General features: G+C 44.5%; 2 protein-coding genes across 9 annotated transcripts in view; one reads left to right on the top strand and one right to left on the bottom strand.

The window, feature by feature from the left end:
• atcaya (ATCAY kinesin light chain interacting caytaxin a) overlaps positions 1-5,804 on the bottom strand; it is a 64,745-nt gene extending 58,941 nt beyond the window's left edge. The window contains exon 1 of the mRNA XM_080212812.1: positions 5,586-5,804. The gene's annotated coding sequence lies outside the window, so the exon portion shown is untranslated. The remainder of the gene's footprint in view (positions 1-5,585) is intronic.
• Positions 5,368-18,545, top strand: part of zfr2 (zinc finger RNA binding protein 2) — a 63,240-nt gene continuing 50,062 nt past the window's right edge. For 4 of the 8 annotated variants that reach the window (XM_080212809.1, XM_080212805.1, XM_080212802.1 and 1 more), the window contains exons 1-2: positions 5,369-5,555; positions 7,581-7,659. In XM_080212809.1, coding sequence (XP_080068935.1) covers positions 5,519-5,555; positions 7,581-7,659 — 116 coding nt within the window. In that variant the 5' untranslated portion in view covers positions 5,369-5,518. Of the gene's footprint in view, positions 5,556-7,580; positions 7,660-18,545 lie in introns of all 8 variants that reach the window. The other 4 variants (XM_080212806.1, XM_080212803.1, XM_080212807.1 and 1 more) reach the window with 3 other exon arrangements.

Genomic DNA, 18,545 nt, shown 5'->3' with positions numbered 1-18,545 from the left:
CAGGACCCCGTACAAATACTGGCACACTCCCGGGACCCCGTGCAAAGATTGACACACTCCCGGGACCCTGTGCAAATACTGACACACTCCCAGGGACCCCCTGCAAATACTGGCACACTCCCAGGGACCCCCTGCCATTACTGGCACACTCCCAGGGACCCGCTGCAAATACTGGCACACTCCCAGGGACCCCCTGCCATTACTGGCTCACTCCCAGGGAACCCCTGCAATTTCTCACATTTTCTACAAATAACATTGCACTCCCAGGGACTCTCTGGCAAGCTTTTGATGACCCCCCCTTCGCAAACTTGACGGGATCCTTTGCCTTCCCAAAGTTAGCTCCCCAAAAGATTTTTAATTGCTGTAAGCATTTTAAAGAATATAGCAACAGAAATGTGTTTGTCAACAGTGAGAAAAATACAAAAATCTGATTCATCAATTGGCTCCGTGGGATCCACTCAGAGCCCAGCTTGGTTCCAATGGAAAAACGATACAGTTTGAGAATGATACCAGTTCACAATAACATGGAACTAGCACATCCAAATTATACTGCTGGTTGTGCTGGGAGAACACAGCTTACCAGCTGGTTTCATAAAAAGGTGACAAAGGCAGTCAACTGACAGCAAAATATGGTGGAACTTCCCTTCATGTTGACGTACTGACACTGAGTGGGAGACATTGTCTCCATATGGTTTTTGGCAACTTAACCCTCAAATTGCAATCCATCATGTAAAGCCAAAACCTCTTTACTTGTGTCATAACTGCCAAAAGGTATAAGGCAGGATTTTTAACGTCCCATTGGGGGCAGGAACAGAGGCAGGTGGCTTCTGGCTGGCATGCTGGTTTCCATTGTCCTTCATGTCGCTAGTGAATTTCCTTGGAGTGGGGGAAGGCCTGCCCAATCTGCTAATATATCCAATTAAGCTAATTAGAGAGTTTGTAGAGGGCTGGTTTTAGATTTTGGTGGCGATGTGTGTAATGTACACTGGTTCAGGGGCAGACCAGGAGGCAGTGACATTGTGGGGAGCCAGTCATGGCTGTCCCAAGGTAATTAAGTAGATGTCTTGAAAGGGCGAATAGTACAGAGCGGCACTCAGCCATTGGCACCTAAGTGCCAACGGATGTGTACAAATGTTACAAGTTACAGTTACAAAGGTTCATTTTGCACTTGGGCATTGCAAAGGGCTGTCACCTTCTGATGGAGGAGGTGGGCCATAAGAGGAGGTAACAAGACACCTGGACACAATTGGGAGTCCATCTGATTGCAAGAAAAGCAGCATCCAGCAATCGGAACACAATTTCAGATTTGGGGTCCAGTGGCAATGAGGAGCTACATCCTTTGTATGAAGGTCAGAGACCAACATGAGACTAACAGAGACAGACCAGAGTTAGGACATTAATAGATTTGATTTATTGTCACATGTATTAGTATACAGTGAAAAGTATTGTTTCTTGTGTGCTATACAGACAAAGCATACCATTCATAGAGAAGAAAACAAGGGAGTGCAAAATGTTATAGCACAAAGAACAAGAGTAAAAAAGAGATTAGAAGGTATGCTGAGCACAGCTGGCAAGAAGTTGCCTTGCTCCAGCACCATCTTGGGGATAGGAGGCCATAGCGTCTGCTTGGATCTACCACAGAAGGCCAAGTTTCTTGGGAGATATTGGAGTACTGGTGACACTGGAAACTATGACTATTTAGGAGGTGGCCACAGAGGTTTGGGCATCATTCGCCATAGCCTGTTTTTGGCCATGAAAATCATTGTAACTTTGAATGGCTTTTCTAAGCTCTTTTCTAAGATCAGATGGGTTTTGCCCTCATCTTTGAATTCCCACACATTCAAGGCATCATTGATTGCACCCGTGTGACCATCAAGTTACTAACTGGCTGCCTAGTAAAATTCAGGGGTTTCACTGCCTCAGTATTTAGCTGGTCTGCAACCACAAGAGCTTCCTGCATATCTGTGCTCAGTTTCCTGGCAGCAGCCATCACTCCATCCTCCAGCAGTCTAGGATACTATGTCATTCTTCAACCATGCTAAGCATGCTTGTGTCCTTCCATTTTTCAAGAATGACTGTCCACTGCTGCCTTTCTCACCACCCTCACTTACTCGAGACATGCTCATCACCCTGTCCCACTAGATCTAAGCGTGCAAAAAGCCACTAAGCTAACTGTATCTGCGCTGATGGTAGGTGCACTTGTAAGATGTAAGAGTGCCTTTATTTGATTCTCTGCCAGCAGCATTTGCCGGGATTCAGGAACAAAAATCATTCCATCCCCAACAAATTGGAACCTGTGGGAGCCGCAAGCTTATGAGAACAAGCCTTGTAGAGACAAAGCCTGAGTGGCATTGCGGTTTCCCAATGCAGCTCAGGCATTTGCATGTTGTCGGACATGCTGGAGTGCATCACAGCATCTTCATCAATTCACTCTAGTTTCTATTCACCTTCTCCAGAGATGTCCTGTTTGCCTTCCCAACTTCCTCAAATTCTGTCACGCTGGCGATCTCCATTGCTCCCCCTTCCGTGGCAGTGACAACGTATTGGCTGGCAAAACCCTCCTCTGCTTTGCACCCTTTTCTCCTACAAGGGCACAAGGGCAGAAGAGAGACAGAAAGAGCCCTGTTGCCTCAATGCTAATGCCTATGGCTCATTGATAAGAGACATTGCATGTACTCAATGCAGACCCTCAGCAATTCTATGCTTAATCTTGCTGATGAGTCAGTAAGCACCCTATTAACACATTCCTCCCATGCTCAGAAGCATCATTTGGCCTCAGGGGCTCCTCAGCCAGTGTGTCTACTGGTGAGGGAATACCTAGGGTCTTTTGTGAGAATCTGCTGTTGTACTCACCTTACCAGAGCGAATATGGTCATTGAACTTTTTGCAGCTCCCAATTCCACCTCACCCCACTCAACCTGCTCATGTTCTCAGCCACCTCAACATGAGTCTCTGCGGCCTTCTCCTGCCATCCTCTGGAAAAGGGGACCCCTCTCCTCTTCCCCTTCAGTGCCTCAAGGAGGAACTCCAGATCTGCTTCTGAAAATGAAGGGGCTGCCCTGGCCTAAGTTCCAGCCCTGCGTGTCTTTCTTGCTCCGTGACTGCCACTGCAACTGAAACAGTCAAAGAGCACGCCACATCACTGTCAGTAAATCGGGCCCTCAATTGCACCATCCCACTTCTATTCCTGCCTCTGCGGCTGCTAATCGCTCACCCACCACACCCTCTAGCCGATTAGGAGGCTGCTCCAGGGGCTGTAACTGCTTTCTTCCCGGGAGCAGGATTGGGACATAGAAACAGTCCCAACACTCATTTTCTGACCCCTATGAGAAAAATCAGACCTACAGCAATATTGAAAATTGTGGAGGAAGGTTTTAATTCAGCTTGCAAGGGTGAGAATATGTTTAATAACCACATGGAATAGAACTGTGTCAGCTCATATGGAGCATGGGAAGGGCTCAGCACAGCAGCTAACGGCAAAAAGAAGTTATTTTTTCTTCTTCCATGGGAAATGAATACTACTGGCCAGACCAGCATTTATTGCCCATCTGTAATTACTCTCAAAGGTGGTGATGAGCCTCCTTCTTGAACTGCTGCAGTCCATATGGTGTTCCCATAGTGCTATTAATGGAAGAAATTTGGATTAGAATCAAAATACTCAGTTTCTATGTGAAACTAGAAATGACTGCCTCTTTCCTCCCTCATTGATCTTGGCAGTCTGTTCCTCCACGAGCACATCATATTGAAAATCATAATTTACAACTCTTTCCATGACCTCCTCATCCTACCTCCACGATTGTCCTGTTGATTATGGCCTACTGTACAACCCCTTACACCCCACTACTTTTGATCTTTTCACCACAGGCTGGAACACCTTTGTTACCCCTTCATCTTCACACTATTTTTTGGTTTAAAAACATCCTCCATACCCTATTTTCAACCAGACTTTCAATTAGTTATCACCCCAATCTCTATTGGGAGGGTGAATCATAAGGAGGGAAGAATAACGTGGGTGTCCATGTCAAAGGGCACAGACAGAAGTAACACATTGTTGTCAGAACAACAATGATCAATATGATCTCCCATTTGTTGAGAACTGGATTAAGATTACCCAGAATAATTTCACATGGGACCTTGATATCCAGCAGACATAGTTTCGTCCCATCAGCCTAATGTGACATTGCAAAATTAACCATTTTTGTTCATTCCATGTCAAATATTTTTAACGGTCCTCCATTGGGATTTTCACAGTAACTTCTCTGCAGTGATGATGTAAATCTACTTGTGGTACTAGTAAATAAACTTTAACTTTATCATTTTGCTCATATCCTGTGTGGTCTTTTACTATGCAAGCTGTCACACTGCAACCATACAGTTGCAATCTCATCAGGAAAGCTGATCAGAAACTTCGATTGTTCTTGTGTTTAGCCATGAATTATACAGCAGTGCTCGAGAACATCTCATGATATTTACTCATCAAATGCAGAATTTGAAGCCATACAGCTGATGTATCTGTGCTGCATCAGCCAGTTTGGCTGTTTAAATGCAGGTTTATCCAAGAATCTTTGCAGAGGACATGTGAAATAAACTGATCCTAATCACTGTTTGGATATTCCTGCTGGACAAGTACATGCAAATCATAGATAATGCATGCAGTGCAAAGGAGGCCATTTAGCCCATCAATTCTGCACCAAACACAATCCTACCCAGGCCGTATTTGTGTAAACCCACATATTTACTTCGCAAATCCCCAGATGCTTGGATCAATTTAGCATGGCCAATCTGTTTAACCTGCACATCTTTGGACTGTGGGAGGAAACTGGAGCATCCAGAGGAAACTCACACAGACATGGGGAGAATGTGCAAACTCCACACAGACGGTAGAGATTATTTGTTGAGATCAGGACCAGGCTTAGCTGTGATACCTCAGAGTTAAAAGGCTCAGTGATCAGGCCCATGCATAAAGAAAGACACCTCAGGTGAGATTGCTGATGGCAGCTGCTCACCTACCAAATGGATTGCAAATCTTGACATCAACTAATAACTGATTCACCAGGGTTAGGTTGATTGGCTATGCTAACTCACCCCTTAGTGTCAGGGGGATAGGCAAGGTACATACATGGGATAGAGCCTAGGTTGGACTGTTCTGGTGCAGGCTCATGGGCCAAATGGCCTCTTTCTGCATTGTAGGGATTCAAATTCCACCAACTGCTGGGGTTCCCCAGAACATTAGCTGAGTTTCTGAATTAATAAGCTAGTGATGATACCACTAGGCCATCTCCTCCCCTTGAATTCTATAGGGAGGGGGCTGTTGTTGGTGTCCAGTACTATAGTGTCCCCTGCCGGATGGGAGGTTGAAGTTGCTCCCTTCACTTCTCCCCCTGAATGAACTCCAGGTTAGTGCGCAGGCGCGCCGCCGGCCGTGTCGTCATCACGCACACGGGTGCGTGGTTGCCGGGAGCGCGGGGGAACGGCGAGGTGAAAGGTCGCGGTCCAGACGCTGGGGGGGGAAAAGCTAATGATTCCTATATGTCCCATAGTCTCCTTCGCTTACGGTGAGTACCGATGATGACAGCGGCACCTACCCCATCTCCGCCTGCCCACCGGCCGGTCCCCGGCCTAAACAGCAGCGGCGCCGCCTCATCCCTCCCCTTAGCTTGGCAGCCCGGAGCTGGAAGGTGGTGCTGGATCCCCTCCCGGTTGAGTGGGGCCTGAGGATAGCCCCGGGGCTGAGCTCTGTTCGGGTGGCTGTGGTTCTTTCCCCCTCTCCCGCTGTCAGGCCCTGCGGCTGGAGCCACCGCGGAATTTACCCCTCCTTCCGCCCGGAGCGGAAATGGATGGTGATCGACAGCGTGGGCGGCCAATAGGAGAGCGGGGGCGGGCGGGGACTTCCGGTCTCTAATCTAACATTCAATAAATTCTGGGGTTATTTTTTATTCACAAAAACAAACAATGTTGGAAAATCTCAGCAGTTCTGATAGCATCTGTGGAGAGAGAATAGACCCAGTGTTTCTTGCCCTTTTGGCTGAGAGCAAGATAAGGTGCAATGTCTTGTCAGCTTGGATCTTGTTTATTTCTCTATGGGGACCATGAATTTAAAGTTTATTTATTAGTGTCATAAGTACGCTTACATTAACACTGCAATGAAGTTGCTGTAAAAATCCCCTAGTCGCTGGTGCCTGTTCCAGTACAGAGGGAGAATTTAGCACAGCCAATGTACCTAACCAGCACGTTTTTCAGACTGTGGGAGGAAACCGACACAGACACGGGGAGAATGTGCAGACTCTGCACAGACAGTGACCCAAGCCAGGTATCGAACCCAGGTCCGTGGTGTTGTGAGGCAGCAGTGCTAGCCACTGTGCTGCCCCTGGATTAGAATTGGATTGTGAATTAGGTATTTGGAGCAAGCGGGGAAACAGATTTGGTTCTGCCCATCCATTCTGAGCATTAACTTTGTAAGTTGAAGAAACAAATTAAAATAAAAGTTTTAAGTTTCCTGTCTGGATGTCCCTTTGTGCAGACTTGAAGGGACATTTGTCTCTCCACAGATGCTGTTAGAACTGCGGAGATTTTCCAACATCTTCAGTTTTAGTTTCAGATTCCAGCATCCATATTATTTTGCTTTTATCTTTGAATTCATCCCCCCGACACCACCACCTCCGTCCCAGCGAACCTTCAGTATCTTGAAAGGGAACCAAAGTCTTTAATGCCAATAGATTTGGGTGGCATGGTGACAATGGTTAGCACTGCTGCCTTGCAACACCAGGGACCTGGGTTCACTTCCAGCATTGGGTCACTGTGTGGAGTTTGTGTGTTCTCCCTGTCTCTGCGTGGGTTTTCACCAGGTGTTCCAGTTTCCTCCCACAGTCCAAAGATGTGCGGGTTAGATGGATTCGCAATGATAAATTGCCCCTTAGTGTCAGGCGGATTAGCAGGATAAATAATGTGGGGTTATGGGGATAGGGTGGGATTGTTATAGATCACCTTCTGTGCTGTAGAGATTCTTATGAAATGTTAAAACATAAACTGAAATGAAAAAAAAGTTGTGTCATGAGTCACCTTGCTTTTAAATGTGCTTTTTCCTGGCATTTGACTTCTTGCTTTCGTAGAATCCCTACAGTGCAGAAGCAGGCCATTCGGCCCATGGAGTCTGCACCGACCACAATCCTACCCATAATCCCTACATATTTACCTGCTAATCCCTCTAACCTACACATCTCACGATTGTAAGGGATAATCTTTTTAAGCATGGCTAATCCACCTAACCCACACATCTTTTGGAGGAAACCGGAGCCCCCACCCCCGGAGAAAACCCACGCAGACACGGGGGGAATGTGCAAACTCCACATAGACAGTCATTCAAAGCCGGGAATCGAGCCGGGGTCCCTGACGCTGTGAGGCAGCAGTGCTAACCACTGTGCTTTGTGTGTGGTGTGGTGAGGTGGGGGGAACTGGCTGACTGCGCCTCCTGTCCCCGGGGGTGTGCTGTTAATAAAGTTATGGCGGTTGTTGTTGTTCGCCGACGCGGTGCCAATAAAGTTTTCCTCTGATTGTTTCCCCCGCTCGGTCACGTGACGCAGTGCCCGGCCGGTTGGGCGAAGACGCCAAGATGGCGGCGAGTAACTACTACGGCTTCGCGCATGGCGGCGCTCAGTACAGGTAAGGATGGACGGGAATGAGAGAGGGAAGGGAGGGGGGGGTGTGACTGGGCTGCTCCGACCCGGGGGGCAGCGAGAAAGCGGGGCGGGAGGGGAAGGTACATACCGCCACAATAGCTTCCCTCAACTCAACCCACAATAACGGTCTATTCAAACGCTGTTCCCCCCGCTTTTTCCATCCCCCCCTCTCCCTCCTCCGGCAAAGGGATGAAATAGCGGCGGGACCCTCAGTCACCGCAAAATGGCGGCAGCGGCCACGGGACTGCAGTAGCCGGGTGGACAATATATGCAAACAATGATAGGGTGCAGCTCTTCTCTTTCTCTCCTATCCCCGTGGATTGAGTACACTATACTCCCATCCTGACACCACCCCCCCACCCCCGTTTACCGGCCTGGGCGGGGGGAGGTACGGACAGGTGGCATCTACCTGGCCGAGCTCTCGTTCTCCCCCTCACCGGTTTTTAATGGTGGCGCGGCTGCACCGTTACTGTTATATGGGAGGGGCATACTGGCTTTCGGCTTGGTCCACAATAAAGCCGCTCCTCGCCTCGCCTTGTCTCCTCACTTCTCGCCCGTTGTGTCTCCACAATGTTCACCTGTATTACACCTGAATCAGAAAAAAGAACATTTCCCCAGTTACTGCGCTCATTTTCAGATTCCGCCTTTTAAGTAAAGATATCATTTGTGAATGGATTGGAATAGTTCCAATGTTAAAGCTGCATCCTTTCGTAAACCTGGAAGCATCCCATATCTCATCTCCAGGTGTGAAATCTGCCGTGTGCTTTAGCGTTGAAATGGTAGTAGTGTCTTGGAGAGCAATCTGCATTTTGTTTCAGGGAGTGCAAATTTATTTCATTGGTTGAGGGTTTCAACAGTCGCAACTCATCCGTAGGTAGCTGGTTTTCCTGTAACATTAGTTTGAAGGGAGGTACTGTTTTGAAAGTAAACATTTTATACGTCTTTATTGTCAGTTTTGGGGATGCTGTTTTTACTCCAGTGTACAATTTGAAGGAAGTTGTTTCAAATTCCACATTAAAACTGCAGAATGCTCTTCCCCCTCGCAATCCATTTGTATGTTTTTATGTTATTTTGTAGAAGTAGGTGGACATTTTTGCTATTTTACGCACATTTTAAGCTGAAAAACATTTAATTTCACCTGTGCTTGTGTACCAGCAATGTTAAACTGAGGTTTAATTGGAGGAGTTTGTAGCCATTTGACATTTTTAATATGAAATTCAGATGTGAAAAGTGAAAAAAATTGTGTTCCATTAAAAAGTTACATCAAATCCTGTCACCATCCCAAAGTCTGTTGAACTCTGATTTTTGCCATCCTTTTCCCAGGCATCACTTCTATTTATTTCTTGTATAATCCTGTTGTAGCTGTTCTCTTGTTTGGAATAATTTTCAAATTGCCAAGCTATTATTATTTTTAGTAAATCAGTTTTATCGGCATTGTATCTCTTATACTTCACCGCACCCCGAGAAGCAGATACTTTGGACAGTTAAGTGTACAACGCTTAAAAGAAATCTTATGCAACTGCGCATTAGGGTTAACAGATGTGTATTCTTGCAGGTGCAGATGGTTTTTTTTAACAATTTAGAGACAGTGGAGGTAGTCATCAGGCTACATGGCAAATGCAGAGAATTGAGGTGGTTTATTTTGGCAGAAGGAATATGGAGAGACAGCTCCGACTAAAGTGGGAAACTTTAGAGGTGCAGGAGCAAAGGGACAGTGTACGTATAAATAGAATCCCTACAGTGCAGAAGGAGGTCACTTGGCCCATTGAGTCTATACTGATTCTCCAAAAGAACATGTCACTGCCAACTTGTCGCCTGATATGTCATTGAAGGTGGCAGGACATGTTGAGAGAGCAGTTAATAAAGCAGATAGTATCCTTGGTTTTTGTAATAGGGCCATTGACTACAAGAGCAAGGAGATTGTTTTGAACTTGTATAAGACACCAGTTGGGCCTCATCTGGAGTCTCAAATCTTTGAAATAGTTTGTCCCAGAGAATTGTGAATGCTGCACTGTTGTATATATTTAAGGCTGAGATAGAGTTTTCCAGGAAATCGAAGGCTTTTGGAGAGTGGGCAGTAGAAAATGTTGAGGCCAATGGCCAGTTATTGATTATATTGTATGGAGGAGCAAGCTTGAGAAGCTGTATGGTCTACTTTTAATTGTTGTTCTTATGGTGATTTAAATTTAAGCGACGTCAACACATTCAGGACTTTGGAGAGGGAAGGGAGGTCAAGGGTTTTTTTTAGAAGAGAGCGACACGATGGTGCAGTGGTTAGCACTGCTGCCTCATGGTGCCGGGGACCCATGTTCAATTCCAACCTTGGGTCACTGGCTGGGTGGAGTTTGTATGTTTTCCCTGTGCCTGCGTGGGTTTCCTCTGGTGCTTTGGTTTCCTCCCATAGCCCAAAGATGTGCAGGTTAGGTTGATTGTCCATGCTAAATTGCCCTTTGGTGTTAAGGGAATAGCAGGATAAATGCAGGAGTTGCAGGGTTAGGGCCTGATGGGATTGTTGTCGGTGCAGGCTAAATGGCCTCCTTCTACATAAGCTGATTTTATGAAGTGAGGACAGATTTTAAAGAGAAACTGTTAACAATGCCAGCTAACACGGGGGCCAGAAAGGAAAGTTGGGTAGTTAGTTTAGCGGGGATAGCTTTGAAAGAGCAAGAGGTGGTTCTCATGGACAATCTGAGCTCATAGAGGACATTGTGTTTGGGCGGGGGGGAGGTGGTGGCGGGTTGGATACAAGTTCATGGTTAGAACATTAGGAAGGCTTAAGGGAAAGAGAGGGAAATAGAGGCAGCTGATCAGATTGTTTCAGTCCAGGTGACAATGAAATCCATATGTTCCCCACTTATTGCAGGTGAGAGTGACAGTGATGGAGAGCGAGTTACAGGATGGCAGCTTTAAATAGAGAAAATAGGCGAGTGTTTTTGCATTCCAGGTTTTTTTCAAACAGTTCACTATTTGCACAGACAAGAGCAAGACTTGATGGTGTTTTGAGGTCCAACTCGATCTGATGATGAATGGTGCACTGAACTGTAGTGATGGGTGGGGGAGCTTCCCCACAAGATTCTGGGATTTTTGTTTGTGGTGTAGAGTACATTGTAAAGTCTACAGCGTAGACTGTTTCAATCCAAACTGGTCTATCTTGATGTTCATAATCCACATGAGACTTTTCGTGCTGTAATTGCCTCTTTCCATCCCATTGTATCATTAATATTCCCTTCTCCATCATTTGAATAAAGCTTAAATGTATCTGTTCTATTCGCTGCAACTGCTTTGACATTAAATTCCATACCCTTCACACTGTTTGTGTAAAAGTGGAGGTTGTTTGACCCATTGTGTCTGCACTGGCTCTAAATGAGTAATTTGTCTAGTGTCATTTCCCAACTTGCCTGTAACCCTACTGTTCCTTTTTCAGTTAATTCTCCTTTGTCTCCATTGAAGCTGCCTCCACTAAACTCTTACTTTTTAAAAAAAAGAGTTTTGAAGGATCAGTGACCGGGGTTAGAATGTTATTTTGATAGGCTAGATTAATGCTTCTTGAAAATGTAGTTGTCAGTTGCAATTTACTTTTCAATCTGAACTTACAACCTGCACAGCACTAATCAAGGTTTGGTATTGGGGAAGGAGATACTGCATTGGTTCATTTGAACCAGTGTATTTCTTGAAGATGGACGTGAGCTTGCTTCATAGGAATGGTAGCAAAGTGGTGATGTTACTGGACTAAAGATTCAGACTCATGAGTTCATATCTCATCAGCCCATTTGGGGAATTTGAATATGGTCAATTTAAATTTGAAATTAAAAATACTAATATTTTGGGATTGTCATTTTAAAAAAAAATCTGATTTACTAATTTTTTTTAAAAAGACAACTCTGTCCTTAAGAACAGAAAATGCTAGAGAAACAAAGTAGGTGAAGCAGCTTCTCTGGGGAAGAGTTAACATTCCCAGGTGCTGATCTTTCATCAGAACTGCCCTCTGAAGTGACCAGGTAAGCTACCCAGCTGTAGCAAGCCATGACATCTAAGTATAAAAATAGAAGTATTACCTGGTTTTGATCTTGGCATCAAACTCAGATGGAACAAAAACTTGCCCAGCCCACACACTTCTGCAAAGTTCTCCTCTTTGACAGCAGGGGTCAAGTGAGCTGTCCCAAAGAGTAGTCAAGCATTATCTTGACATACTTTAGGTAAAACTATAATACCTTCAACCAAAGTTCCAGACATCTTTCTCACCATTCCTGGGTATGTTCTGAACCACTGCAAGGGCAGGCCTATCAAAGATAGCAGCACAAAGGATTGTGGTCAGGAGTGAGGTCCCTGCAATTCTTGCACAGTTGTTTTTAGACCCATGTAGTCACACAGCAAGGAAGCTTCCTGCTGATGAACATTACTGCCCTGATGAACCAGTAGCCATGTACATTGAAAAACGCTTGAAAGAGATGGAAGTCAGACTGGACATGAGCTCACAACTTGAATTCTGATTCAGCAGCACGACCTATGACCAAACTGGCCTGAAAGACATTGCTGGCTGACTGACTGGGCTTGTGCTAAGAGAGTAAACACAGAAAAAGCCTATTTGATCTCATCCTCAGCAGTTTACTTACTGCAGACACATCTGTTTGTGACAATATTGGGAGAACTAACAGCATGTGATCTTTGTGGAGACAATCCCATCTTCATGCTGAGGACATTGGAATGCTATGTGACACAGTCAGTGTTAAAATGATGAATTCAGACCCTATCAGCTTGAAACTGGGTACCATAATGTAGTGTGGGCCATCAAAAGCAGCAGACTTGCACTCCATCACAATCTGGCCTCGCTCACTCTATATCGCCAGGGGGCCAAGGTGGTGAGCATACCAGCAGCAGCACCAAATAATCTGTCAATCTGGTGAAGCTACATCACGATGGCTACTTAGCAGGTGGATGAAGCATGCAATGCTTTACAACCATCAGATTAGATCAAAGCTCTGCAGTCCTGCCACTTTAATTGTTCACCATCATTGACAACCAAAACAACTAACAGAACATGCAAGTTCTTTACATGTCCTCCATCCTCGATGATGTAGTCCAGCACATGAATGCAAAAGATGAGGCTGAATGGTTTGTAGCTATCTTCGGCTAGAAGTGTCAAGAGGATGATCTATATCAGCTGCTTCCAGGGATGCCCACCCTTGCAGATTAACCCCATATGATATATAGAAACAGCTGATTTTGTTGGATACAGAAATGGCTGTGGACTTCCAACAATACCCTGGCTGCAGTGCTGAAGCCTTCTACGCAAAAGAGCCAAATCTTTAGCCAAACTATTCCAGTTCGGCTACATTACTGGTCTAACTGACAAAATGGAAAATTGCCCAGGTATGTCTTGTCCATGAAAACCATAACAATTCCCATCTGACCAATAACCTTTTCTCAATCATAAGCAAAGACATGAGAGGGGCCATTGACAGTGTTATGAAATGAAACAAGCCAATAGTCTCTCAAATTTTTGATTCCACTACTTCCAGGTCTCGTTAAGGCCTTGGTCAAAACATGGACAATGTCAATGAATTCTGAAGGTGTAGCGCAAATTGCATCAAGGCAGCATTTGACTAGATGTGGTATCAAGAAGTCCCAAGTCTAAGCAAATTGGGAAAAACTCACATTAGTTAGTGATATAGAAACATAGAACAGTACAGGCCCTTCGGCCCTCAATGTTGTGCTGAGGTATGTCCAAACCCAAGATCAAGCTAACCCACTCCCTATCATTCTGGTGTGCTCCATGTGCCTATCCAATAACCACTTGAAAGTTCCTAAAATATCTAGCACAAAGATGATGTTTGTGGCCATTTTCTCAACTTTATGATATTGCAGGAGTTAATCAGTAGTGTTCTTAGCCCAAATGTCTTCATCAATAATTTTCTGTCCAAAAAGTCAGAATTATTCTTAATGAGTACATAGTACTCAGTGCCATTTGCAACTCCTTGGATGTTGAAGTCATCTGTGTTCACATGCAGCAAGATTTGACAACATTTCAGCTTGGGCTGCTAGGTGACAAGCTCTGTCTCACAAATGCCAGATAATGACCATCTTCAGAAAGAGACTGTTTAGCTACCTCTCATTGATGTTCAATAGCATCAGTCAGCTGCTAACAACATCCTGGGTGTCACTATTGATTAGAAACTTAACTGGACCAGCCATATAAATACTTTATATGGAGCAGATTAGAAGCTGTGTATTCTGCAATGACTGACTCGTGACCTGACTCCTCAAATCCTTTGCCTAATTTTGAAGGCATGAGCCAGGAGTGTAATAGAACAGTCCCCATTTGCCTGTATAAATGCAGCTCCAACAGCATTCAGGATCAACACCATCCACGACCAAGCTAAAGGTGTGGAGATGAAAGAGCAAGCTTGTATTTCTATAACAGATGCACATCTCTGGTTGTCCCAAAATGTTTCAGCTAGTGTAATTTGAAATGTGGCTACCAATTTACATTCAGCAAATTCCCAAAGAAATGACTAGATTATTTTTAGTGATGATTTGGTGTGAAGTATTATCCAGACATCAGGGGAACTTACCTGCTTTTTTAAAATTCTGCCATCAGATCTTTTGCATCCTGAGTGAATAGTGAACCGTGTATGAAGGCAAACTAATAATTTGTGCTGTTTTTTTTGATGGAGTGGCACAGTGGTTGGCACTGCTACCTCAGTGTCAGGAACCTGGGTTCAATTCCAACTTTGGGTAACTGTCTGGAGCTTGCACATTCTCCCCGTGTCTGCATGGAATTCCTCTGGGTGCTCTGGTCTCCTCCCACAGTCCAAAGATGTGCTGGTTAGGTGGATTGGCTATGCTAAATTGTGCCGTTGTGTCCGAAGATGTCTAGATTAGGGGGATTAGCATGATAAATATGTAAAGCTACTAGGCCTGCATAACATTCACTGTTAGAGAGTGGCTGCAGACTCACTGGGCCAAATGGCAGCGTCCTGTTGTATAGGGATTCTATGATTCTTGAGATCAGGGAAGTACTTTTGAAAAGACTGTAATGTCTTTTTTGAATTTCCCTTCAATTTTATTTGTAAGTTCAGTTTCTGTAATTATAAATGACTATAAATATGAAGTTACATGATGCATTTAAAGAAGTGGAAGGAAAATTGAAGATATGTGAAACATTGTTTTGCAGTTGTCCTGGTATCTGGTCTGAACTAAACCTGAGTGTTATTCCATTTCTGCAGGGAAGAAATTGAATGTCTGTTCAAATATTCCTTCCAGTTGAATGAGCAGGAATACCAGGCTTAAATTTTTCACGTTTTGGGAGGGCCTTCTTAATATTGATTCTAGAGTATGTATTCACCATTAAATTATATCTTGCACAAAATCAAATCTTAGCCTGCCTAATTCGTTTTGCCTGATGTGATTTCTTATAGTTCCTCAGGATACCAGATCCTGACTGAAGATGAAAGTTTGTCTTCAGATGCAATCAGAGAAAAACATCTAGCTTTGTTACAAAGGGCTAGTTTATGGGAGAAAAATGCTCATCACTATTTCTACAGTCTGACCCTTTGTTATAATGTTACACCCAAGGAAATCTACCTGTCTAGCAAATAAAAGCAAAATACTGCAAATGCTGGCAATCTGAAATGAAAACAGAAAATGCCAGATTAATTCAGTAGGTCTGGCAACATCTGTGCAGACAGAAGCAGAGAAACATTTTGAATATTTTGGCCTCTATCACGAGGGGGATAGAATATAAAAGCAGGGAGGTCTTGCTGCAACTGTACAAGGCATTGGTGAGGCCACAACTGGAGTACTGTGTGCAGTTTTGGTCCCCTTATTTGCGTAAGGATATATTGGCCTCGGAGGGAGGACAGAGAAGGTTCACCAGGCTGATACCGGAGATGAGGGGGTTAGCTTATGAGGAGAGATTAAATAGACTGGGCCTCTACTCGTTGGAGTTTAGAAGGCTGAGGGGGGATCTTATAGAGACTTGCAAGATAATGAAGGGGCTAGATAGGGTAGAGGTAGAGAGATTCTTTCCGCTTAGAAAGGAAACCAGAACAGCCTCAAAATAAGGGGGGGACAGTTTAGAATGGAGTTGGGGAGGAACTTCTTCACTCAAAGGGTGGTGAATCTCTGGAATTCTCTGTCCGTTGAAGTGGTGGAGGCTACTTCGTTGAATGTATTTAAGTCATGGGAAGATAGATTTCTGATAGACAAGGGAATTAAGGGTTATGGGGAGCAGGCGGGAAAGCCATGATCTTTTGAACAGTGGGGCAGGCTCAAAGGGCTAGATGGCCTACTCCCCCTCCTACTTCTTATGAACCTTCTGAAGGATGGAAATGCAATGAATTATACAATGGGAGACTGGGTTGGGGCAGAATGGAAGGTCAGGGATAGCTTGGCTCCGATCTGTCTAGTTCATTAATGTCCTTTAGAGAAGGAAATCTGCTGCCTTCGCCTAATCCGGCCTACCTGTAATTCCGGATCCATACCAATGTAGTTGACTCTTAAATGCCCTCTGAAATCAATCCAGCATTTGACTGAATATGGCATCACTAGCACAACTGAAAGAATGAGAATTGGGGGTGGGATCCTCTGCTGTTTGGAATCATACCGGGCACAAGGGAAGATGGTTGTGGTGGTTGGGTATCAATCATCTTTGCCCCAGGATATCACTACATGAGTTCCTGAGCATAGTTCCCTAGAGCCAACCATCATCAGCTGCTTCATCAATGACCTTCTTTCCAACATAAGGTCAGAAGTTGGGATGTTCACTGATGGTAATGTTCATGCACCATTCATGATGACTCCAGATACTATGTCCAAATGTTACAGTCTGAGACAATATCCAGGCCTGGGCTGACAAGTGGTAATTAAAATTCCGTAGAAACCCTACAGTGCAGAATGACTCCATCTGGCCCATCAAGTCTGCATTGACTCTCAAAGAGCATTCTGCCCAGGCCAAACCTTCCACCCTATCGCCATAACCCTGTGAATTTAACATGACTAATCTATCTAACCCACATGTCTAGACAATGACCCTCTCCAACAAGAGAAGATCTTACCATAACCCCTTGACATTCAATGGCATTACCATCGTTGAATGCCCCTTTATCAACAACCTGGGGGTTACCATTAACCAGAAACTGAACTGGACTAACCGTATAAATACTGTGGCTACCAGAGCAGGTCAAAGACTGGGAATCTTATGGAGAGTAATTCCCCAAAGTCTGTCCACAATCTACAAGGCCCAAGTCAGAAGTGTAATGGAATACTTTCCACTTTCCTTGCTGAGTGCAATTCCACAACAGCATCAAGAAACTCAACACCATCCAGGACAAAAGCAGTCTGCTTGATTGCTGTCTTCCAGAAACATTGAACCCTTCCCACCACTGACTTGCACTGTCAGCTGTGTATACCATGTATAAGAAACACTGTGGGAACTTACCAAGATTCCTTAGGCAACACTTTCATATCCATGACCACTACCATTTAGAAGGGCAAGAGCAGCAAATAACTGGTAATATCACTACCTGGAGATTCCTGGATGGCATGATGGTCAGTGCTGCAACCTCACTGCACAAGGGACCTGGGTTCAATTCTGGCCTTGGGTGAATGTGGAGTTTGCACATTCTCCCTGTGTCTGCGTGTGTTTTCTTCGGGTGCCCTGGTTTCCCCCACAGTCCAAAGATATGATCTATGTCCGAAGTGTGTCAGTTAAGTTGGTTAACCTTTGGAGAGTTGGTGCAGACTTGATGGGCCAAATGGCCTCCTTTTGTACTGCAGGAATTCTATGGTTCTAAAACACTCAGCATCCTGACTTGGAAATATATCACATTCCTTAACTATTGCTGGGTCAAAATTCTGGAACACTCTCCCTAACAGCACTGTGGATGTACCTGCACCTCAGGGATGGCAGAGGTTCCAAAAAGCAGCTCACTACCACCTTCTCATGAACAATTACATCTGGCTAATAAATGCTAGCCTAGCAAGTGACACCCACATCCTGTAAATGAATAATCAGAAAAAAATTAAGACCAATTTCAACATGGCTAGGAAATTGGCTGAGCGGAAAAATGTAAACATAGTAAAGATAATTTCCAGGATGTCAATACTAGTTTTCTTTGAGGATCTCTGAGGGCCTCAACTATTCACTGCATTCATTAACAACTTTGAGACAGAAAGCCATGTATCCAGATTTGCTAATGTGACATATATAGTAAATAGTGTAGAAAGAAGTGTAAAATTACAAAGAGATATTGATTAGTTAAGTGAATGGGCAAAACTGTGGCAGGTGGATTTCAGTGTGTGGTCCAAACAAAAAGGTTAAACAGGATAGTTTGTAAATGGTGAAAAGCCTAAAACATCTGTGATCTAAAGAGACTTTTGATGGGCTGCTGTTGGGTGGGGGTGTCCCATGTGCCTAGACTCAAATCGAGGTGGTGGAGGATGGTTGGGGGTGGGGGATGTTCCATATGCATAGATTCAAACAGATGTAGAAAATAATCTTGAGCTGGTCTTTGTATTTAGCAAGCTAGAATGCAAAGTTAGAAATTATGCTTCAGCAACACACAGCCCTGAGTAGTCTACACTTGGAGTATTTTGAGCAGTTTTGGGTACTTTGGAAGCATATTTACTGGCCTTGGGTAGTGTAGATTTATTAGGAATGATGCCTGAACTCCAAAGGATCAAGCAATCTAGAATTGTATTCCTGAAATTTAGAAAGGTACGGGGTGATTTAGTCAGACTTTTCATTCAGGGGAACAAATAGTAGATTGGGGGGAAACGATTTCCATCACTTGGGGGGTTTAAGATTTGGGAGCCAGATTAGAGCTGGACATTTCATGAGTAAAATTAGAAAGCACTCTTCCTCAAATG

The sequence above is a fragment of the Carcharhinus amblyrhynchos genome, chromosome 26, assembly GCF_965287045.1.
Source record: "Carcharhinus amblyrhynchos chromosome 26, sCarAmb.v2.hapA, whole genome shotgun sequence".
Classification (NCBI taxonomy): Eukaryota; Metazoa; Chordata; class Chondrichthyes; order Carcharhiniformes; family Carcharhinidae; genus Carcharhinus; species Carcharhinus amblyrhynchos.
This window is presented reverse-complemented; position numbering and strand designations above follow the sequence as displayed.